The following is a 22,710-nucleotide window of genomic DNA, read 5'->3' on the forward strand; positions in this document are numbered from 1 at the left end:
CACACACACACACACACACACACACACACACTCTCTCTCTCTCTCTCTCTCCCTCTCCCCCCCCTCAGTAAAAAGAGATTTCTTTATTGTATTTCAAGTATGGGTACTTTATGTATGGGTGTTTTGCCTGCATGTGTATTTATCACCATGTGCATGTCTGGTGCCATGGATTCCCTGGAACTGGAGGTACAGACAGGTGTGAGCTGCCATGTGGATGCTGGAAATTGAACCTGGTGCTTCCAGCTCTTAATAGTATCCGTGCCCCAAGGGAGGGAACACCCTTCCTCCCTCAGCTCTTCTTCCCCTGCCTTTTTTCCTCTCATTACGTGATGCCTTTCCCTGCAATTGTGTCTGCTTCTTAAGGATGGCAGCAGGGCTAATTGTGACTACACAATACCAAGCCAGGGTGAGTCAAAGAAGGAAGTCCAAGAATAAGGAGAGGAAAGCAGAAACTGAACATCAAAGGCAGCTGAGCATGACAGTGGGATAATTTGAGAAAAGCAAAGTACCTAATAGGGAGGCATGGCCTGAAAAACTGAAGCTGAGGATGGAGTTAGAGTAACTGCTCGATAGGTAAGGAATTTGTCTTCTCTTTTGTTTGGTTTGAGACTGGGTCTCACTGTGTATCTATGCTGGCTAGTTTTATGTTAACTTGATACAAGCTAGAGTCACCCAAGAAGAACCCTAAATTGAGAAAATGCCTCCATAACACCAGGCTGTAAGCAATCCTGTAGAACGTTTTCTTAGTTAGTGACTGATGGGGCAGAGCCCAGCCCATTGTGGGTGGGGCCATCTTTAGGCTGGTCATCCTGGGTTCTTTAAGAAAGCAAGCTGAGCAAGGCATGTGGAGCAAGCCAGTAAGCAGCACCCTCCATGGCTTCTGCATCAGCTTTTCTTCTCAGGTCCCTTCCTTGTTTAAGTTCCTGTTCTAGCGTCCTTCAAGGGTAGATGACTCTGTGGAAGTGAAAGCCAAATAGAGCCCTGTCTCCAACTTGCATTTGGTCATGTTTCACTGCACCAATGGAAACCCTAAGACAGTATCCCAAACTGGCTTGGAACTTGATTATTTTGCCTCTCCCTCCCAAGGGCTGAGCTTACAGGTTTGTACCACCACAGACACTTTGTATAATTTTTCTCTTTGGGGGAAGTTACGTGACACCAGCAGCCTCAAATGACATTCAGTCAAAGCAAGGCCTGTAGTCAGTGAACTGGCTCAGTGGGGATGGTGGTAGGAAGTCTAAAAGATCCTCAGAAGCCCCAATTCCTTTCCAAGTTTCAGAGGAAAAGAAGGAGAAGTTAATGATGTAAGAGGAGGCAGCAGTGGTAGACTGAGGTACCATCAGGGTGGGACATGGTGGTGCAGGCTTACCAGCACTTGAGAGGCTCGAGGGCAAGGGAGAGCTGAAAGGCAGAGTGCTTGCATGGTACACACAAGACCCCGGGCTCAACCTCAACATCATGCACAGAAAAAAGCAAACCTAAAACACAGACAGGTACTTTGTGGGAGCCTGTGCGACTTACTGTGAACCATGGATGGGGCAGACTGCAGAATGTTCTTCCCACGGGTGTACTTCTAGAAAGAATTGCATACACCAGGGTAAGTGAATGCTTTCAAAAGCAAGCACGTGAAGGGAAGGACCTGGCGTGTCTGAATCATCTCTATGGGAAAGGTGAAGATCTGGGGTATTCTTTTTTTTTTTTTCATTTTTTTTNTTTTTTTTTTTTTGATCTGGGGTATTCTTGAGTCTTTAGCATGACCAAGAGAGTATTCATAAAACATAAACCAGGTATATTCCCTCAGTATCTGTACTTGTTTAAACTGTAAACATCATTTCACCCATGTATGCCTCACCTTAGTAATAAAAAGGACAGTAATCTGTTTGCACTGTTCTTGTGCTCAAAGGCTTTTCATGGTCAGACTCCACCCCCATCCCATTCAGATTCTCAGGATTCTCAGGATTTCCTACCCCAATCTACAGACTTAGCCTTGTTGGTTGGGGTGGGTTGACACTTACAAAGCATTTGTTGCCCTTTTCCCACCTAAGAAACCTTCAGGCAGTGCTCTTTCTCAGCACCACCCCTCCCAAAGGTCACTGGGAAGACTGTCATCCTCCTTTATCATTACAGTACTATGCTAATCCACTATCTACTGACATGCAAGAAAAAAAAATGGACCCTGGGCTGGTGAGATGGCTGGCTCAGTGGGTAAGAGCACCCGACTGCTCTTCCGAAGGTCCAGAGTTCAAATCCCAGCAACCACATGGTGGCTCACAACCATCCATAACAAGATCTGACACCCTCTTCTGGAGTGTCTAAAGATGGCTACAGTGTACTTACATATAATAAATAAATAAATCTTAAAAAAAAAAAAAAAAAAAAATTTAAAAAAAAAAAAAAAAAAAAATTAAAAAAAAAAATAAAGAAAAAAAAATGGACCCAATGCCTTTTGTGAGCAGCCCTGCCCCGAGTAGCTAGCTGGAGGAGCTGAATAAAGTGAGCTAGGCATACAAACCCTAAGGTTATGGCCTTAGGCCTTCAGTACAAAAGACTCTACTGCAGGGGGAGAGGAAGGAATTAGGGCATTCTGAAGATAAGCCACTAACTTGGTTCAGCTTAAAAGGAAAGAGGATTGTGGTTAAATGTGGTTAAATGTTGAAAAGTAAATCCAAGTGGATTTGATTAACTGGAGGTGAAACACACACACCTATTCATAGAGCTCACAAGAGTGCCAAGGTCTGTGTTTTCATATGAACCAGAGGGGATACTGATCACTTAGCTAAGAAATAACTAAAGGAGAAAGTTGGGAAACTTAAGTTCAGTCTTGGATACCTTAAATTTAAAGTGTGTGCTGATCAGTTTTATATCAACGTAACACAAGTTTGAGTGAGGGAAGGGGGAACTTCAACTGGGAAAATTGTCCACACCATATTGGCCTGTGAGATGATTAGTCTATGGTGCATTTTCTTCAATGATGATTGATGTGGGAGGGCCCAGCTATAACAATGATGATTGATGTGGGTAGTCCTGGGTGCTGTAACAGGCTGAGCAAGCCAGAAGGAGCACACCTCAGGCCTCAGCTCTAGTGCCTGCCTATACGGACTGCCTTACAGAATGCCCCAGACTGTAAAATGAAATAAACCTTTTCTTTCCCAAGCTGATTTTGGTCATGGTGTTTTATTACAGCAATAAAAATCCTTAGATAAGGTGCTAAATTTGTACCCAGGCAAAGATGCCAAAGGGCAGCTTGTTATTTGGGAGGGAAGTCCAGGCTGGAGTTATAAAACTGGAGTCACCTGTACCCAAATGAATTTCATGGTTTAAGAATAGACACAATCACCCCACATGCCCGTGTCGACCGTCTGAGGATGTTAGGACTGACGACATAGACAGGCGCAGTGGCACAGGCCAGCACTCAAGAGACTGAAATGAATGAACGAATGACTGAATGAATGAAAAGAAAGAAAAAAAAGAAAAAGCTAGGTGTGGTGGTGCACATCTTTAATCCCAGCACTCAGGAGGCAGAGGCAGGCGGATTTCTGAGTTTGAGGCAGCCTGGTCTACAAAGTGAGTTCCAGGACAGCCAGGGCTACACAGAGAAACCCTGTCTCGAAAAAAACAAGAAAAAAAAAAAAAAAAGACTGAAGGCAGGAGACAACTCAGTCCAAGCTAAGACTGTGAGATGAGAACCAGCAAAGGCAACAAACCAAGAGTCAGCTAGAAAGCAGACAATACATTCTAAAGAGTGTTAAATACTTCAGACAGACTTATAAAAGAACTAGAATCCTTATATTTGTGACCAAGTAATTAATGATATAGTAACAACAAATCTTCTGGGATAGTTTTATTTTTATTTTCTGAGATAGGGGCTCATGTATCCCAGGCTAGCCCTGAACTCACTATATACCTAAGGAAAACCTTTAAATTCTCATCTTCCTGCCTCTACCTGCAGAGCACCGAGATTCCAGGTGTCTAATCACTGCTGTATGGTTTTGTATCAAGCAAGCTTCCTACCACCTAAGCTCCATCCTCGGAAACAGAAGAGATTTTCATTGAGAATTCAGAGGGAAACTAGAGGCAACTCTCGTAAGCCGTGCTGTGAGTTGCAGCTAACCTGTCAACTCACACTCAGTGAGAGCGCAGGATGGCTGCTTAGCAACTAGGACACAGCTCAGAACTGTCCACGTCAATCAGTGTATAGCTACTCTATAGAGTTCGCAAAACCCAAACCAAACCAACCATACATTTCCTGCCAGAGGGTAAGGCCCACTTCATGTCTGTGGGCAGGAATATGAGCTGTATCTGGAGCAGTTCTCAACTGTGGTATTAATGACATTCTTGCATAGGACTTTATTTGTGGGGCTTTATTAAATACTGTAGGGTATTTTCTAGCATCCTGGGCTTTTTGTTTGTTTTTTTTGTTTTTGTTTTTTCGAAACAGGGTTTCTCTGTGTAGCACTGGTTGTCCTGGAACTCACTCTGTAGACCAGGCTGGCCTTGAACTCAGAAATCCGCCTGCCTCTGCCTCCTGAGTGCTGGGATTAGATTAAAGGCATGTGCCACCACTGCCTGGCTTGGCTTCTCTTTTTAAGATGTAGTTTTATTTCATGTGTATGGGTGTTTTGCCTCATGTGTACACCACATGTGTGCCTGGTGCCCAAGGCCAGAAAGCATCAGATCCCCTGGAACTAAAGATACAGACAACAGTGAGCTGCCACCTGGTGCTAGGAATCGAACTTGAGTCCTCTGTAAGTGCTCTTAATCACTGAGCTCTCTCCATCCCTCCTTGGCATCTCTTTAGTGGCATCTTCACTTTGTCCTCCTAAGACAAAAACCAGACTTGGTTGAGAACCTCTTGTCTGTGGGAATGAAACAGAAATCAGAGTATCTAAGTGTAAATGATATAAAAAGTATTCAGTATGGGACTGGGAACTTGGTAATGTGTTCTCCTTGCTTCTATTTTAAAGAACCAAGGTATGATTTAAATGAGAATGGCTCCATAAGCTTATATATTTGAGTGCTTGCTCCCCAGCAGGTAGAACTGTTTGGGAAAGATTGGGAGGTGTGGCTGTATTGGAGGAAGTGCGTCAATGGTGTGGGCTCTGATGTTACAAAAGCCCACACTCTTCCCACTTAGTGCGTGCTCTTTTCTCTCTGCCTTCCCCCACACATATCTATCTCTGTATGTGTGTCTGCCTCTAACTTGCTGATCTAGGTACAATGCGTGACAGAAGTAGAATAGGGGCTAAGGATGCAGCTCAGGTGGTTCTGTGGATTCAGTCTCTTAACCCACGGAATTGGGTGTGGGAGGTGGAGGTGGGACAAGGCCAGCCTGAACATGATGACATCTTGGTTTTGTTTTTTTAATTATTATTAATGGTAAAGGGAGACGAAGGTTCGACAGCAAAGCACTTATTTGCATTTAACTGAGGAAGGGACGCATGTAGAAAGAGTAAGGTCAAAGGGCAGCAGGTCCTGGTGAAGGGATGAATTCAGCATACTACAGTAATGAATCTGAATAGCAAGGCTAAGGCAGAGGGATGAGATGAGACTGAGATACAGAACAATGGGCTGCAAAGGAGAGGTGGGGCATGGTGGTGCAGGCTTTTAAACCCTAGCACTCAGGAGGCAGAAGCAGAGGTGGATCTCTCTGAGTTTGAGGCAAGCCTGGTTTCCATAGCAAACTCCAGGCCAGCAAAGGACTACATAGAGTCTCTGTCTCAAAAAAAGACAGGGGAGGAAAAGGAAGAAAAGCAAACAGAGGAGTGAAGGAGGACACGTGCTTCACCTATAGGCCCAGGGGTACCGGAATATGAAAGATTCATCACCAGGTAGTAAGAAAAGCAGGGTCTTCCCAAGAAACCAGGTCTCAGAACAATGAGAAGGGACCATTGGGAGACAAGGGTGAGAGGGTGAGGGATATGGATTTTATAAATGAATGGGGGGGGGGGAGAGAATATGAATGAATGAAAAGACACATGGCTACCAGAAGGCAAAAGAGGAGCTTGGTAATTTAGGACACCTTGTGTCAATATATACAAGATAAAGGGCACAATATCTGTAGTTCTGACGCTTGTAATGGTGGTGGGGCATTGTAAATTTGAGGTGTCCCTCAAATTGGCCAGTGAAGTATTTATAGTACATCAATAAAGTTATGAAGGCAGCAGTTTTACTTAAATTACAAATTAGACATTTCCAGGCCTTTTTAAGGCTTGTCCTGGATGTCCACTTCAATGAATGCAAACACAGTTTGTTAACTGCACAGTGGTAGCACAGGGCAGGACACTAAAATATTATTAGTTAGGGTATTACTGCTAATGGGATGTTAGTACTCTCCAAGTAGCAGCCATCAAAACTCTGCTGTGCCACCAACCAAGGTGCTACTCTGATCCCATCAGTTTGTCCCTGACATCAGTAAGACTTTACCCAGTGCTAACTGAAAAACACAACCTAATTATCAATATACAAAACCAACTTTTTATTGTGGCGTCATGTTGGGATTCCACAGGGACCCTAAGCCTTATATAGGGTCCATACCCTTGCCAGAGAAGTGGGGAGTCCAGAGCATCACCAAGACTGACTCTCGGCTCAGCATTCCTTCTGGAAAGCTCTTCTCTTCCTGATGATGGTGTTAGTCCCTCCATGTCACTTCCACTTCATCTGTCCTATACCTGCGGAAAAGGGGAAAAACTCTGTAAAGGCCTGATGACCCCTTAGCAATTTGTTGTTTGTGATAGTGTCTGTAGCCCGGGCTTATATCAAAACCACAATCTTCCTGCCTTGGCCTCTCACATGCTGGGATTATAGGTGCACAGCACCATACCCATCACCCATAGTATTTTCTGTTCTTCTCTACCCTTGTTTTTCAACTTTCTTACCTGTTGGTTTCTGCCTATCTCCTATATCTACTTTCTCAAAGGAGTATGCCACTCACCTCTGAGTAATTCCAGAATCTTTGAGAGGGGTCCTATGCCCAGCCTGAAACATCTCCCAACCAGCTTGTGCTATCATGGCTCCATTGTCAATGCAGAATCTTGGAAAGAAGAGATAACACAACTTGTGGCTGAGATACAGAGAAGCCATAATAATGGGAAGAAAAGAACTTAAGACAAAGAAGAGGACTTCACCTCTCATCTGTTGCAAAGAGCTGGGCTCCCCGCTCCTGGCACATTGTCCCCATCATCTCCTGCAGCCTCAGGTTACCTACAGAGAGAGGACACAGTGAACTTAGATTTGACCATCTTGCCCTCACACCAGCTGTGCTCCTATGAGTTTATCAGGAGACTGGGGAAAAGGATTGGGAAACAAGGAAAGGAGATGAAACAAATAATCCTCTAAACTCTGGTAATTTAGAGTATCAGGAGGAAGAGGGCAGCTCACTGCCCACTGAAACATACATCCAACTCCTCCGACGATGAGGGCTTCTTTGGAGCCACAGTGTGCCATGGCTCGCTCTGTGATCTCCACTAGCATTGCAAACACAGTTTCCTGTGGAGGACAGACAAGAGGGACCTCAGAGAAGCATCCCATTTTACTTCAGCTCTAGTCTAGAGCACGTTTTACACCCCAGCTTTTCACTCTTACCTGCAAGGAGAAACACAGGTCTTCAGGAGTACACTCTCCTGTGGCCAGCATTCGCTGCGCTGCATCCTGCAATTAAAGGGGAAGCAATCCAAAAGATGAATATCAATATGAGGCTTTCATAAAAATAAAACCTCCTGGCTTTGGAAGGATCACTGACTTCATCACAATGAGATTATGGGAGGGATACACTCCCACATCGGCTTCTCCTTTTTATATCTTTTTCCTATTTAGGGAGGGATTGTTTTGTCCTGTACTTCATCCCTATCATTACAGTAGTGCCTGGCACATAGACAATATCTAGTACCCACTAAATGAATCTATTCAGCACCTGTTATGAATGAGTGCTTATGCAGGAAACAATGGTGAGCAAAGCAGACATGTCAATTTAAAAGCAGGGATTGCTCTCTCTCCTAACACTCACACTCACCTCAATGAAAGACAGAATCCCTGAAAATGAGACATCCATCCCCTTTACAGTGTATGGCAGCTCCACTAGCTTCTTGCCTCTAGGTAGAAATGAATAAAAGCACTAAAGCCAGAGTCAGCTGACTGCTCACCCTCCAGAACCCCTCCCATACCTCATTAACATAAACGAAAAGACGTCTCTAAAGCTGCAGCAGTCAGGGCTCTTCGCCTTCGCATCCTCTTACCGCTTTGCCATCTGCTCAATGTTGTAACCTGGACTGGGGTCATTGGAAATCTATCAGCAGGAGGAGAGAGAAGTAGAGAACCATGAACGAACAATGCAAAACACATTCTTCTCATGTCTACTCAGCACTCTGGGGTTCCTCCCCAAACCAATGTCAAGACAAGCAACTGGTATATATTTTTATACACTGTACACATGGACAGACACATTAGTAACACGTAATACACATACACATAAGTGCTCAATTTTCTAACTATGTTAAATAAAATGTCAAAGACTAACGTTAGATATACAAGAAGCCTAAGATCTATCTACTTCTTTTTGCCTTTCCTTTCTTTTTGCTTCCTAGACCCATATCTTATGCACTCTACAGTCTCAATGACCTACCTTCAGCACCCGAGCAAAACGATCCAGACAGTTTCCCACAGCAATATCAATAGTTTCCCCAAAGATGCGGTAACGGTGTTCTGAATAGGAAATCACCTAAGAGCAATGAGACCGGCCATGAAACTTTCAGTATGCAAAGTGGCGTGTTCAGCTAACGGCCACTAGACATTCCAGTAAGAAAGGGAAGCTGTCTATAGTGGGTCATACCTATAATTCCAGTACAGGTGTGGCTGAGACAGGCAGCCATGCTGGTCTACACAGTGAAGGCTAAGGGTAGCCTAGACACATAGCAAGACGCTGTCTCAAGAAAACCACACCAGAAGCTAGTAAAAGGCAAAAAACACTTGCACATGAGCATAGAGACCTGAGTTTGATCCCTTTCCATAAAGTGGACTCCGAAAGTGTATCCCCTGATGTGCACATACACAATAACATGTGTGTACCCACATCTCACACACACAAAATAAACCCAGATATTATCAAGATATATTATATACGTGTATAAAGTTGCCAAATAATTAAAAAAAAATTCTTCCAAGAACCAAAAAACTGGTGCTTACTTTGTAGCACACATACCAAAACTGTAATGATGCAGAGGATGAGCATGGCCTCTGTGCAGGGATTGCACACAAATTCTGGAAGTATGTCACATTACACAGCCTAAGAAACAACACACACACACACACACACACACACACACACACACACACACACACACACAAAACTAAAAATAAGGATTTAAAACAAAGTCAGGCAGTGGTGGCACACGCCTTTAATCCCAGTACTTGGGAGGCAGAGGCAGGCGGATTTGAGTTCGAGGTCAGCCTGGTCTCTCAAAAAACAAACAAACAACAACAACAACAAACAACCAAACAAAAAATATTTTAAAATAAAGGCAAAACTGAGTTTATTGTGGTGACCCACACCGATATTCCATCATAAATAGAAAAAGGTGAGCAAGGCATGGTAGTGCAAGTCTGCAATCCCAGCATGTGGGAAGAGTTCAGAAGATCAACAGTACAGGGGAAGCTGTCTACTGCATTGCACTGAGACCCCGCCACAGTAATATCACACAGTAGGCTTGTGATCCCAGCTGCTTAGGCTGAGGAAGGAGAACCACAAGTTTGGAGCTGAGTTATCTAGAGACCCCAACTTTTAGAAAAGAGGGAGAGCAGGGTGGATAAATGAAGGGGGAAAATATATTTATAGGGCTGGAGAGATGGTCCAATAGTTAAATGCATTAACTGCTGTTTCAAAGGACCTGGGTTTGATTCCCTGCACCCACACAGTGGCTCAAACTGTCTATAACCCCAGTTCCCAGGGATCTCATAACCTCTTCTGTTTTCCTGGAGCTCCTATGTACATTCAGACAAAACACCCACACAAGTAAAGAAAAGAGAGAGACATTATCTTGAAGGGTTAAACCCACATTCTTTTCTTTTTAAACGAGAAATTCTAGCTGTATGTATAAAGTTCTAATATTCTAATTTGTCTCCAGAGCTCGCAACTTCTTATCTCTGTTGTATTCTCTATAGTATCTTAGGTCTGAATGCGCCTGGTTTTGTTCTTGCAGTTCCTATAACTCAGGTAGAATTCCTTGGCATTAAGACGGCATATAAAGAGTTCTCTGAAGTACCTGTGTGTTTCCTCCGCTGACATAAAGGACAGTTGGGTTCACGGCACCAGTGATGAGACGGCCCATTTCAATGTGGCCTATGCAGTGGTTCACGCCTAGCAAAGGCTTATTCCACAACTGGGCCACAGTACGGGCAACAACAGCTACAGAAGCCAATGGGGCTCCCATGCCAGGACCTGACAGGGCACAAATGTGGTTAGAATCCTAGAAATTAGGAAAAGCATGTAGAGAAAGTATATTTGAAAATGTGTAATGGTGGTGATAGTAGCTCCACCCACATTCTGCCTTAGCTGACAACTCTCCCAGACTTACCTCTGGTGAAAGCGATGCAATCAATGTCCTTGGAGGTTAATCCTGCCTCTGTTAGTGCCTCCTGCAGTAGGTCTAGGATGACAGCTCGATGGTGCCTGGCCGTGTCACCCGGAAGGAAACCTAAGGAAAGGCATATAGAACATGAACCATAAGGAAGGTTCAGACACTCCAGAAGAGGGAGTCAGATCTTGTTAAGGATGGTTGTAAGCCACCATGTGGTTGCTGGGATTTGAACTCTGGACCTTCGGAAGAGCAGTCGGGTGCTCTTACCCACTGAGCCATCTCACCAGCCCCTAACACATTCTTAATAATCAAAATACAAACCACTTTAATTAACACACTTTGCCAACAAACCAGTTAGCTGGGCGGTGGTGGTGCAAACCTTTAATCCCAGCAAGGTAGAGGCAGGTGGATCTCCATGAGTCTGAGGCCAGCCTGGTCTACAGAGTAGGACAGCCAGGGATTTGTTGACCTTGTTTTAAACAAACTAACACACAAAACAAACCAAGAAGATGAGTTTATTTATTCCTGCAGCAAACCCATGTTTCAACAAACTCTTGGAAAGCATGCTCTCTCTCTGCATACAGCTCGCTGTGGGAAAGCATGCTCTCTCTNCTCTCTCTGCATACAGCTCGCTGTGGGAAAGCATGCTCTCTCTCTGCATACAGCTCGCTGTGGGAAAGCATGCTCTCTCTGCATACTGCTCGCTGTGGGAAAGCATGCTCTCTCTGCATACTGCTCGCTGTGGAAATGTTTTCCCTAAGAGAAGTTGTCAAGGTTCTGAAGAAACGGTGATCAGTTGATGAGAGACTGGGTAAATGTGGTGGATAAAGCAAAGCTTCACTTTGGTCATTCAGTTATACAACATGCAGTCAGGCATTGCTCTGAATCAGGCTCTTTCTGCTTATCAATGCTGGCTTCAGGAGCTACAGTTTTGGTGCATCTCAGTGATCTACTGAGTACCCTTCTCAGATGCCATGGTTTCCCTGGGATTCAGAAGGCTGTAGAGGAGCAGACCAGCAGTGACTGGACTGTTTTTGGTGAAAGTTTGGCTTTGGGGCTTCTCAGTCCAACCACTAAGAGGGATGTGACTAGTTTTCCTATACAGTCTACTTGTTGTCATCACAATCTGAGAAATGGTTCACGCATGAGAACTGACAACAATGGCTGTTCCATTTTCAATCTGTTACTTACTGAGGTGTTTTTTGTTTTGTTTCATTTTAACTTTTCAACTGTTTTCAAATATTCCATGACCACTGATTTGGTCCACACTGCGTTCTTTGGTATGCATTTCTTTACCTGCAAGGTCAGCTCCCACAACTGTTCTCAGTATGCAGGTCGAAGCCAACGGCTGATAGCCATTTCAGTGCTCTCGTCTGTCTCCTCTGCATGTTCTTGAACAACCAAGGCACTGTTTGTTAGCAGTTCCAGGGACTAAATATTAGGTATTGCTGGTGTTCTGAGCTACCTCCACTGCTTTACCTCCCATTCTAAACTCAGAGTAAGTTACTTGATTCCATTTTTATTATTTATTTTGAGACAAGGTCTTAGGATGTAACCCTGGCTGGCCTGGAATTTGCTATACAGACTAGGGTGGCTCCAAACTCAGAGATCTGCCTGCTTCTGCCTCCTGGAGCACCTGGCTTTAGTCTTACTTTTTGTCTAACATCTTTTCCATATTATAAGATAAATAAACAACAAGAAATGTCATCAGCCAAAAATAAATTGAAAAATAAAAGCTCATCCAAACCTAAATGTGGTAAATGCACATTAAGATGAGATATGATGACACTGAAGGGAAAGAGCCCCAATCTCATTGGCACAGGGGCAAATTTCCTAAACAGAACGCCAGTGGCTCAGGCTCTAAGAGCAACAATTGATAAATGGGACCTCATAAAACTGGAAAGCTTCTGTTATGGCAAAAGACACAGTCAATAGGACAAATCGGCAACCTACACAATGGGAAAAAAAATTGTCACTAGTCTCACTGATATCCAAAATATATAAAGAACGCAAGAAGCTAAGCACCAAAAAACCAAATAACCCAATTTAAAAATGGGGTACAGAGCTAAACAGAGAATTCACAACAGAAGAATCTCGAATGGCTGAGAAGCACTTAAAGAAATGTTCAAAGTCCTTAGTCATCAGGGAAATGCAAATCAAAATGACCCTGAGATTCCACGTCACACCAGTCAGAATGGCTAAGATCAAAACCTCAGGCGACAGCAGATGCTGGTGAGAATGTGGAGAAAGAGGAACACTCCTCCATTGCTGGTGGGATTGCAAACTGGTACAACCACTCTGGAAATCAATCCGGAGGTTCCTCAGAAAATTGGAAATAGATCTACCTGAAGACCCAGCCATACTATTCTTGGGCATATTTCCAAAAGATGCCCCACCATGCCACAGGAGCACGTGTTCCACTATATTCATAGCGGTCCTATTTCTAATAGAAGCTGGAAACAACCCAGATGTCCCACAACAGAAGGATGGATACAGAAAATATGGTTCATTTACACAATGGGATACTACTCAGCTATTAAGAACTAGGACATCATGAGCTTTGCAGGCAAATGGATGGAACTAGAAAATGTCATCCTGAGTGAGGTAACTCAGACCCAAAAGGACATGCATGGTGTGTACTCACTAATAAATGGATATTACCCTGAAAAAAGTACAGACTATCCAGGATACAATCCACAGGACTCAAGAAGGTTAACAAGCAGAAGGGCCTAAGTGAGGAGGCTTCAATCCCGCTTAGAAGGGGAGAAGAAAATAATCATGGGAGGCAGAGGGAGGGAGGGACCTGGGTGAGAGAGGGGAAGGGGACCAGGATCAGGTATTGGGGAAACCAGGGATGAAGTCTTGAGGGCCAGCAGAATGAATGGAAACAGGAAACCTCAGGAGATCAGATGTGGGGGGCCCTCTAGAATGCACCAGAGACCTGGGAGGTGAGAGACTCTCAGGACTCAAAGGGAGGGACCTTAGATGAAATACCCAACAGTGTGGAGAGGGATCTTGGAGAGCCAACTTCCAGTAGGAAGACAGGGCATAGAGTAGAGGGATGGGGTTGCCTTCCCACAGTCAAAAACTAATCCAGGGCTGTTCCTGGCTAAAAGAACCTCAGGGACAGAAATGGAGAAGAGACTGAGGAAAGGAAGTCCAGTGACAGGCCCAAATTAGGATCCATCTCAAGAGGAGGCTCCAAGGCCTGACACTATTATTGATGCTATGGTGTGCTTACAAACAGGGGCCTATTATGACTGCCCTACAAAGGCCCAGCAAGCAGCTGAAAGAGTCAGATGCAGACATTTACACACCCAACCAATGGACAGAAGCTGGTGACCACTGTGGTTGAATTAGGCAAAAGCTGGAAGAAGCTGAAGAGGAGAGCAACCCTATAGGAGGACCAGCAGTCTCAACTAATCTGGACTCCCAAGATTTCTCAGACACTGGGCCACCAACCAGACAGCATACACCAGCCAATATGAGGCCCCCAACATATATACAGCAGAAGACTGCCGGGTCTGGACTCTGGGAAAGAAGATACAACTAACCCTCAAGAGACTTGAGGCTCCAGGGAGTAGGAAGAGGAGGCGTGGGAAGAACAGTCAGAGGGTGGACTGGGAGGGGGTTAAAGACTGGAGTGTAAAAAATGATTAAAGAAAACAAATGAAACTGAAGAATGTATTCTAAGCATAATAGCACATGCCTGTAGCCCCAGCATTTGGGAGACGAAGGCAAGCAGGGAGGGAGGGGCAGAGAACGAACGACTATAAATGCATTCCAGTATCAAACAACATTTTTTTTTTTTTAAAGATTTATTATATGTAAGTACACTGTAGCTGTCTTCAGACACTCCAGAAGAGGGTGTCAGATCTTGTTACGGATGGTTATGAGCCACCATGTGGTTGCTGGGATTTGAACTCCGGATCTTCGGAAGAGCAATCGGGTGCTCTAACCCACTGAGCCATCTCACCAGCCCCAGACAACAGATTTTAACAATGCAAAACTGCAATTACTTTTGCACTGACCTATTAGAAGTAAAAAACAAAGACATGTTTTAACAATGTAGAAAAACATCCTTTACTTGCCTGGGTTTTAAGATATCCTCTTTTCTTTTCTTTTTTTTTTTTTTTTCTAAAGATTTATTTATTTTATGTATGTGAGTACACTGTAGCTGTCTTCAGACACACCAGAAGACGGCACTGGATCCCATTACAGATGGTTGTGAGCCACCATGTGGTTGTTGGAAATTGAACTCAGGACCTCTGGAAGAGCAATCAGTGCTCTGAACCGTCGAGCCATTTCTCCAGCCCAAGATAATCCTCTTTTCAAGCCTCTACTTTTGAGACAAGGCCACGCATAACCCAGGACAGCCTTAAACTCAGATCCTGTCGCAGCCTTCCAGGTGTCAGCCTTACACTCTGCTAGCTTTCCAACCTCTACACAGGCTACTGGGGTTTCAGAGATGGCGCTGGTCCACACACATCGTTCAGGAGCAATCCGAGTTATACATACTTCCTACTCTTTGTTAACTTTCCCTGTAATTCTACACAACCCTATGAAAGGTCATATTGCTGGACTTAACATGATAACTACAGCACTACAACTGTCAGTAGCTTCCCTTTTAACCACACGTATCTCAGCCTCTGCGCCTTAGAGCCTACAAGAGTGAGTCCTAAACACACATAAATTTCTACTACGTAACCTGAAACATCTCACTTGCTCAGGGAGCCTTAGAGGTACATGCAGCTTATATGTGTGTGCTAGCTTTGGGAGAGAGTAGGCAAGATACATCTTGTAAATATATTGAGAGTCGTGCAGTGCCTGGTGCATTCACATAGTTGTCCAAACCCACTGATAACCATTTTCATTCTAAAAGTGCCGAAAAACAGACATCCAAAACAGATTGAATACATTCACTCCTGATGTCTGTCTGTCCAGCTTTCCCTCCTCCTCGTTGTACATTACTTTTATATTTATCATGCTGTAGTGTAAACCAATCTCTATGTGCATCTATAGAGCAGCCTCGGAACACATATTTTCGAACGCTTAGCTTATAAAAGCTGCTCAATAAAATCAGAATACAACCGGGGGTAGTAGCTCATGCCTTTAATTCCAGCACTCAAGAGTCTACACAACAAGTTTCAGGTCAGTAAAGGCTACAAGGTGAGACCCGGTTTCAAAATAAACGTGTTAAAAAAAAAAAAAAAAAAAAAAGCAAAACCAAAACGAACCCACGTGACCTAACCCCACGTGTCTGGGACTCTTCTAGTCAAAAAGTTACCAACCAAACGCGCAATCAGGGGAGTCTGGAGTGGGGTTACAAGCCTGTGAAACCAACTCCGGGAAAGCTGACACAGGCAACAGTGTGGAATATCAGAACAAAATTGGAGAAGGTGCCGGCAAGCTCGGCCGCAGCCACTCACCGGTGCCCGGGGCCGTGACGTAAGTGCGCCGCGGGTTCGCCAGCACCTTGCCGTCGCGGACCACGCCCACGCCGATCTTGTTAGCGCTGCCTTCGAACCCCAGCACCGTGGGCATGGTGCCTCACGGCTCCGGATCGTGGGGCCGAGGGACGAGCTGTAACCGGCACTACCACGAACAACCCAGAACCAAGCGAAGGGACCTTCGGGCGCCAGAGTTACGTCACGAGGTGCCAGGAGGACCAATCATCGCGCTCCCGAACCACGTGGGGGTGGAGCCCTCGAGTCACGTGACCACACCAAGCGCCCACGTGGGAACGGGCAGACTCCATTCTTTGTGCGGTGAGGGTCTCTGGCTTCGTTGGGAGGCCAGGTACCTTGTTCTAGCGCGTTTCGCGACCCTGCTCTCTGAAGGGCCTAACGCAGGCGAGGGGCTGCAATGCTCATGGCGGGGCAGGCTGGGAGAACCGCGGTCCCCCGTGCGCAAACGCCTGCGGGAGGCGCCTCGCTGCCTCTCCTTGTATTTTGATTTCACCGTTTCTTATCTGCAGGCAGCGCAGTAAACACTGCTTCGGTGCTCCAGGCGCCTAAGGGCCTTCGTCACAGCGATGCCAAAGCGGGGAAAGAAAGCGGCGGCCGACGACGGGGAAGAACCCAAGTCGGGTAAGGTGGTGAAAAGAACCCGAGCGTGCCTATCCCCACCCCCACCCCCCGGGCAAGTTCAGGACTTTACTAGACCGCCATGAACTACGGTAAATATGGACCAAGTTACGTTGTTGGGTTCTGAGAAGTGTTTGTAGTTAGAACGCCTAACGAGGTTATAGTTAACTCTGGCCCGAGGTTGGAACTGCCAGCTCTTACTACTTCACTCATTTTATAGAACCAGAGACCAAGAAGAGTAAGGGGGCAGCAAAGAAAGCTGAGAAAGAGGCCGCGGGAGAGGGCCCTGCCCTGTACGAGGACCCTCCAGATCAGAAAACCTCACCCAGTGGCAAATCTGCCACACTCAAGATATGCTCCTGGAATGTGGATGGGCTTCGAGCCTGGATTAAAAAGAAAGGTTTGGATGTGAGTACAGTTCAGGATCGGGAAGTAGACTTTCCTTGATTGACTCGTCTTAAGGACCAATCATCTTGTTTCCTTTGAGTCTACAGGACGTGTTATTTTTCTCTCTGTAGATTCCCCCCCCCTCTGGGGTGGGTGGAGGGCCCCTAACTTTAAACCCTAATCCCCTCATTTCATTTTTTTTAAAAAAACTAGAATGTTGGGGGTGCCTTTCTTGTGTATTTAGCATATCCTCAATCTCAGTAACTATTTAAGATCCAAGTGGGAGAGGGCTGGGGGACTGTTTGGCAGTTGACAGCACATTGTTGTGCTTCCAGCGGCTCCAGTTAGGTTTCCAGCACCCCTGTCAGGTGACTTAATAGGCACTCACTCACATACAAGATTTGTTTATATTCTGCTGCTTGAATGCCTTCTGTGTATAGCATGTAGCACATAAAATTTTAATTTTCCACATTTTCATTCAGTGGGTAAAGGAAGAAGCACCAGATATCTTGTGCCTCCAAGAGACCAAATGCTCGGAGAACAAACTCCCGGCTGAACTGCAAGAGCTGCCTGGACTTACCCATCAGTACTGGTCAGCTCCATCAGACAAAGAAGGATACAGTGGTGTGGGCCTACTTTCCCGCCAGTGCCCACTAAAAGTCTCTTATGGCATTGGTGAGACCTTAATGACATTCATGTCGGAATGTTCTTCAGTTAACTGCTACTGTTTCTTAGATCGTTCTTAAAAATTTTACACTGGTTTTTATTTTTATAGGTGAGGAAGAACATGATCAAGAAGGCCGGGTGATTGTGGCTGAATTTGAGTCCTTTGTCTTGGTAACAGCCTATGTTCCCAATGCAGGCAGGGGTCTGGTAAGACTGGAATACCGACAGCGTTGGGATGAAGCCTTCAGAAAGTTTCTAAAGGACTTGGCTTCCAGAAAGCCTCTTGTGCTATGTGGGGATCTCAATGTGGCTCATGAAGAAATTGACCTTCGTAACCCCAAAGGAAACAAAAAGAATGCTGGCTTTACTCCCCAGGAGCGCCAAGGTTTTGGGGAATTGCTACAGGCTGTACCATTGGCTGACAGCTTCCGGCATCTCTACCCCAACACTGCTTACGCTTACACTTTCTGGACTTACATGATGAATGCCCGCTCTAAGAATGTTGGCTGGCGCCTTGATTACTTTTTGCTCTCCCAGTCTCTTTTACCTGCATTGTGTGACAGCAAGATCCGGTCCAAGGCTCTTGGCAGTGACCACTGTCCCATCACCCTTTACCTAGCACTGTGATACCCTCCTGAGGTAGCCTCCTGTCTGGGAGATGGCCTCCTGTCCCCCAGAGAAGTCTGGTGTGTTTTCTCTTCAGGATTTGGTTTTGTATGTGTTCCCTCATTTTAAACATTAAACCAAACTTCTGGTTTCCTTTAGACAATCCAAGTGAAATAAAAGGCCCTTCTTTCAACTTCGCTGTCTTGTGTTCCTTTGTGAAACTACAGAGTCCCCTTTTCATACACAAAAGTTGATAAATGGGAAAGGTTAGAGTCATGACATTATTTATTTACAAGCACAGATGAATCCCTAACCTCTCCCAAGACAGTGACCCTACCTCAGCCCAGTTCAATACTGGAACTGGAAGTAAAGTCAGAAAGAGGAATTCAGGGAAGTACAGGATTGGGGGAACATATCCCATATTAAATAGTTATATATATACACATCAGTTCCTGTAGTTCTGTACAGAGCAGTGGCTGGCCCTGCCCCACAGGACAAGAAATGTGGGGAGACTGGGTATTGAGGCCAGAGCCAGCCCCTGGTGAAGTGCAATAGCAGCAGCAAGGTCCTAATGGTGCACAGAGGGAGGGGAACACCCCCTCCCATGTCCCACCCCCACCCTGCCCTGGAATGTATTAAGGGACAGGAATGGTTCTCGGGGAGCACATACAGGAAGGGCGTGGCTAGAACCATCTTTAGGATCCAGGCTTAGGGGCAATGTTGCCTATTTACCCTAAACAGCAACCCCTGGAAGAAAGCAGCCAGCCAGCAATGGTCTCTTACCTACCCTTCCAAACATAAGGAAGGGACTGGTTCCTTCCTACCTCTCCCCAGGGAAAAGGGAGGCAGCTGTTTGGCTTCCTTGAAGAAGTCCAGAGAGCCTTTTGTAGTGTTACTGTTGGTACCAGGCAGCGGTCAGGCACAGACTGCATCAAGGGGCTCAGGAGAAGTTCTGGACAGGATGGCTGACCTTCATACAGCCCCAATAAAGGGCCCGACCCAAACATAGAACAGCCAACAAAATGACAAATGCCCAGGCTGCGTAGATCCCTCCATATTGCTGTGCATGCTTCCATGTGCCAAACTGACAGATGAGGAAGAAGAAAAAGAAGAGGTTACTTTTGGTATCTGCTATTTCAAAGTCTTAGAAACAGTAATGCAATGCAAACTTCTGTCTCTGTACCCCAATCACTTGGGTAACACCTTCAGGGATCTTTCCAAGACCAGGTGGTTTAGAGCTTCCTTCCCTTACGCAGGAAAGGACTCTGCCATCCCAGGCATCTGCCAGCATTTCTTGCACCTACTGAGTGAACCAGGATTGCTGATAACTCATTTCTTTCTCCAGAGTGGGGACACTGTTTAGCTTAGTTTATTAGTGAATTTCAACTTTAGTTTACCTCTACCTAAAAGTATACCCCACCACCACCACCACATCCTATCACCAGACTCATTTTAGGTGGTTTTTTTTTTTTTTTAAGGCAAGGGTCTTATGTTGGTACCCTGAGCAGCCTCAAATCCTATAGTTAATGGCTTTGAAATTCTATCCTCCTGCCTCCACCTCCTAGGTACTGGGACCACAGGTTTGCACCACCATGCTCAATTTTGCTCAGTTTATATGGTACTGAAGATCATAACCAGGGCTTCATACAAGCTAGGCCAAAACTTTTACCAGCTAAGCCACATGTGGAGCTGGCAACAATCTACTCCCTCATTTTGATGGGGTCTTGCTATGTACCCTGGGCTACCTTAGAACTGCCTGTATTCTTTGATTACAGGGACATAACCCAACACCAGCTCTTTCACTATTCTGCAAGGTGTTCACATCTTAGCCTGCGATGAGGCTGGCAAGAGGTTTGCATTGAGGCTACTCACAGCAAGGCCAGTGGCAGTGACTGCCAAGAGTAAACCAAGCAAGAAGCAGCAAATACATCTCTTCCTAGGGTATCTGCGCCCAATAGATGACCTGTGGGGAGCCAATAGAAACTGGTATTTGGAATAGCCCTGTTGATTTTATGCCACACACTACCCAGTCACCAGTATAATCCCTGACCACTTACACTTTTCTGCAGTGAGGGCATCGTGCCAAGGTTCGGTCTGTGAATTCTGTCCACTATGGAAAAAGAAGAACAGCCATAGAACATAGAAGACAGTTCTCTCCCCGATGAGAACCCGAAAGCAGGGGGAGGAGGGAAATCTCTTCAGGATTTACTACTATTCCTAGTACTTGCCTCCTCCAGGGTTTCCCAACATCCCTCCTCACCAGAAACGTGTTCTTGCAATGTCCACAGATGACCCTGACACCCATTGGCTGTGGCTCTGGACTCAGAGGTCCTGGATGCACAGGCCCTAGGTTGATGATTCTTTTGCTATACAGGGGGAAAAGTATGTTTTTAAAATTCTTAGTTCTAATTGGGTCTGATGACACACTGCATCCCAGCACTTAGGAGGTGTAGGCAGGATGACTAGACATTCAAGGAGCTACACATTCAAGGACTACACAGGTCTTCCTGCCTCCGCGTCTCAGGTGCTGGGATGGAATACAGGCATGCACCACCTTGCCCAGCTCCAAATTTTTGTTTTTGTTGGTTTTTTGTTTGTTTGTTTGTTTTCTTTATGCTTTACAACTTTCCTTAAGTACGGCCTTCTCCTCTCAGGTCTCTTACCAGTAGGGCCGAGGGCAGGCAATCCGCTGAGAAGTCACTTTGCAGATAAGGAGACAATTACAGGGGCATCGGACATACTTCTTTCCTGGAGGTGCATTCTTGATGGGCTAGAGAACAATGAATAAAAGGAACAATGGGTATTTCAGCAGAGAAGCCCATTATCCCAGTCCTCTGCTAGAACATTACTGAGAATGAAAGAATCAGACGTCTGAGATATACAAATGTTGCCAGCAGAGTAGAGTGTGCCTGTGAGGCTGAGGCAGGAAGATTGCAGAGTCTAAGGGGAACCGGGGTCATTGTGAGATCGTCTCAAAAAAATCAGAGAAACCCAAAATACAAAAATCAAAAGCAACTGCAACAACTGCCAGGGAGAACTACACTTCAGGTCCAGGAAAGGTCAAAAAGTGAGAGCCGGTGAACGCTATTTTTGGTGAATGGCTTCTAAAGAAATGGCTGCTGCAAGATGCAGGAACTGAAAGTTTCGTGAACAGGGTGTTGAACCAGAAAGAGGATCCAGGAGACAAGGCCCATTCTGCAGATAGTTATAACTCACTGTGGCTTCGTTGCAGACACCACATTTGACTACATGCTGATGCATCTTGCCTTCCACGTTGATCGGGGACTGACAGACTCGACAGGTAATCATGGGGGCACTCCCACTATCCGGGCTAGTCAAGGGTGAGTAGGGGGGTGGGTCCTCTCCAGGCAACACGGCTGGATGCCCCTCAGGGAACGGGGGAAATGCTAGGAAGAGGAAGCAGATAAACCCCAATCATCATTCGGACACTTCCCACGGATGCTCCACGACGGACGTGGGGGACCCTCTGAGTAAGCTCGACCGGCTGCTCACAAACAGCGCTCCGATCAGCTTCCTCAAAACCCGCTTTCGGGCCAGGCTCGGGCAGCGATTGCGGAGCGAGGATGCCTCGCCCCGTGACAGGTGCCACGGTGCCACACCTGGCGCGGAAGCAGGCTCCGCCCCCTGACCCGATCCGCCCCTAGGCCTGGGTGCACCTCAGACCTCCGGCTTACCCTGGGGCGGGGCATGTTTACCGGCTCCGTACGGAGGTGCGGAGGGCGTCAGGCCTCCACCGGGCCCGGTCGCGCTCCCGCCGGGGCCCGCTAAGCCGTTGCCACCAGCGCCGCCATCGCCGGCCTCGGAGAGCAGCGGGGAGCGCTCTCCGTCTGCCGCCATGGCGACTCCCGCTCGGTCAGCGACCAGCTCCCGCCGCCGCTGTCGCCGCCGCTGCCGCCGCCGTCGCTACCGGGTCCCTAAGGCGCCTGCGCGCCGCGCTCGCCCGCAGCCAGTGCCGCCCCGCTCACGTGACAGGCTGGCCCCGCCCCTCCGCGCTGTCATTCGTGGACCTGAAACAGTTCCCGGTTTGTAAGGGAGCGTCCCTTCTCCATTGGAGAGAGACGTGTCACGTCACCGTCACATGGCCTTCCCGTAGCTGCTGAGTCCGTAAACACTGCACGTGACTAGAAGTTGTGCGAGCCATTGGAAGTGGGGCGGTCGCGCTACCTCCGGCCCAGGTGGGCGGCTGCCCCGCACGCGTCACGTGCCCAGCCTGTCGCGTGAGTCGCTCCTCATTGGGCCCAAGTCTCCCGTGGGACGTCACCCTATTGGCCCAAATTTAGCGCCAGAACGTGAGGGCGGCTGCGGTTGCCTTCTGGCTGGCGGGGCTGGTATCCCGGCCTGCAGTGGGCCGCGGGAGCCGCCCTACGACCTGGGCG

At 46.5% G+C, this 22,710-nt stretch overlaps 3 protein-coding genes and 1 non-coding gene across 9 annotated transcripts; 2 read left to right on the forward strand and 2 right to left on the reverse strand.

Annotated features, from left to right (window-relative positions):
- Positions 1–1,536: 1,536 nt before the first annotated feature.
- On the reverse strand, positions 1,537–16,226 carry Osgep (O-sialoglycoprotein endopeptidase). 2 transcript variants are annotated; one of them, XR_003844388.1, is made up of 12 exons: positions 15,998–16,216; positions 10,566–10,685; positions 10,254–10,429; positions 8,618–8,713; positions 8,232–8,281; positions 8,009–8,087; positions 7,582–7,647; positions 7,395–7,485; positions 7,125–7,200; positions 6,932–7,030; positions 6,535–6,668; positions 1,537–1,573 (listed from the first exon to the last, which is right to left on the reverse strand). XR_003844388.1 is itself a non-coding variant. In XM_021203354.1 (11 exons), exons 1-11 carry the CDS (start codon positions 16,110–16,112, stop codon positions 6,629–6,631), a joined length of 1,008 nt encoding a protein of 335 aa, XP_021059013.1. In that variant the 5' UTR covers positions 16,113–16,226; the 3' UTR covers positions 6,452–6,628. The 2 variants fall into 2 exon arrangements, 1 of the variants encoding a protein (XP_021059013.1); XM_021203354.1 differs by lacking the exon at positions 1,537–1,573 and having other exon boundaries at positions 6,452–6,668; positions 15,998–16,226.
- LOC115064675 lies at positions 9,170–9,273 on the forward strand. The gene has a single exon (XR_003844486.1). It is a non-coding gene; the product is annotated as a U6 spliceosomal RNA (small nuclear RNA).
- A 26-nt stretch (positions 16,227–16,252) lies between the features above and the next one.
- Positions 16,253–18,506, forward strand: Apex1 (apurinic/apyrimidinic endodeoxyribonuclease 1). Of its 2 annotated transcripts, none has more exons than XM_029541577.1 (5): positions 16,253–16,336; positions 16,546–16,657; positions 16,875–17,062; positions 17,524–17,716; positions 17,817–18,506. In XM_029541577.1, the coding sequence occupies exons 2-5, from the start codon at positions 16,603–16,605 to the stop codon at positions 18,332–18,334; spliced, it is 954 nt and encodes a 317-aa protein (XP_029397437.1). In that variant the 5' UTR covers positions 16,253–16,336; positions 16,546–16,602; the 3' UTR covers positions 18,335–18,506. The 2 variants fall into 2 exon arrangements, with proteins under 2 accessions (XP_029397437.1, XP_029397436.1); XM_029541576.1 differs by having other exon boundaries at positions 16,273–16,367.
- Positions 18,507–18,576: 70 nt separating this feature from the next.
- Positions 18,577–22,255, reverse strand: Pip4p1 (phosphatidylinositol-4,5-bisphosphate 4-phosphatase 1). Of its 4 annotated transcripts, none has more exons than XM_021203297.1 (7): positions 22,030–22,255; positions 21,530–21,720; positions 20,977–21,083; positions 20,574–20,679; positions 20,371–20,423; positions 20,186–20,276; positions 18,577–19,397 (listed from the first exon to the last, which is right to left on the reverse strand). In XM_021203297.1, the coding sequence occupies exons 1-7, from the start codon at positions 22,169–22,171 to the stop codon at positions 19,254–19,256; spliced, it is 834 nt and encodes a 277-aa protein (XP_021058956.1). In that variant the 5' UTR covers positions 22,172–22,255; the 3' UTR covers positions 18,577–19,253. The 4 variants fall into 4 exon arrangements, with proteins under 4 accessions (XP_021058956.1, XP_021058955.1, XP_021058958.1 ...); XM_021203296.1 differs by having other exon boundaries at positions 22,009–22,250; XM_021203299.2 differs by lacking the exon at positions 20,574–20,679 and having other exon boundaries at positions 18,581–19,397; positions 22,030–22,225.
- Positions 22,256–22,710: the final 455 nt, after the last annotated feature.

The sequence above is a fragment of the Mus pahari genome, chromosome 8, assembly GCF_900095145.1.
Source record: "Mus pahari chromosome 8, PAHARI_EIJ_v1.1, whole genome shotgun sequence".
Classification (NCBI taxonomy): domain Eukaryota; kingdom Metazoa; phylum Chordata; class Mammalia; order Rodentia; family Muridae; genus Mus; species Mus pahari.

Coding starts and splice junctions, on each gene's coding strand:
- Osgep (XM_021203354.1), bottom strand. CDS start 16,112: ATGCCCACGGTGCTGGGGTTCGAAGGCAGCGCTAACAAGATCGGCGTG. Junction 10,686..15,997: donor CGTCACGGCCCCGGGCACCG/GTGAGTGGCTGC, acceptor GCCTTTCCTTAG/GTTTCCTTCCGGGTGACACG. Junction 7,031..7,124: donor CTCTTTGCAACAGATGAGAG/GTGAAGTCCTCT, acceptor CTTCTTTCCAAG/ATTCTGCATTGACAATGGAG.
- Apex1 (XM_029541577.1), top strand. CDS start 16,603: ATGCCAAAGCGGGGAAAGAAAGCGGCGGCCGACGACGGGGAAGAACCC. Junction 17,063..17,523: donor TTAAAAAGAAAGGTTTGGAT/GTGAGTACAGTT, acceptor ATTTTCATTCAG/TGGGTAAAGGAAGAAGCACC. Junction 17,717..17,816: donor AAAAGTCTCTTATGGCATTG/GTGAGACCTTAA, acceptor TTATTTTTATAG/GTGAGGAAGAACATGATCAA.
- Pip4p1 (XM_021203296.1), bottom strand. CDS start 22,171: ATGGCGGCAGACGGAGAGCGCTCCCCGCTGCTCTCCGAGGCCGGCGAT. Junction 20,277..20,370: donor TGCCCTCACTGCAGAAAAGT/GTAAGTGGTCAG, acceptor GGCTCCCCACAG/GTCATCTATTGGGCGCAGAT. Junction 19,398..20,185: donor TCACTGCCACTGGCCTTGCT/GTGAGTAGCCTC, acceptor CTCATCTGTCAG/TTTGGCACATGGAAGCATGC.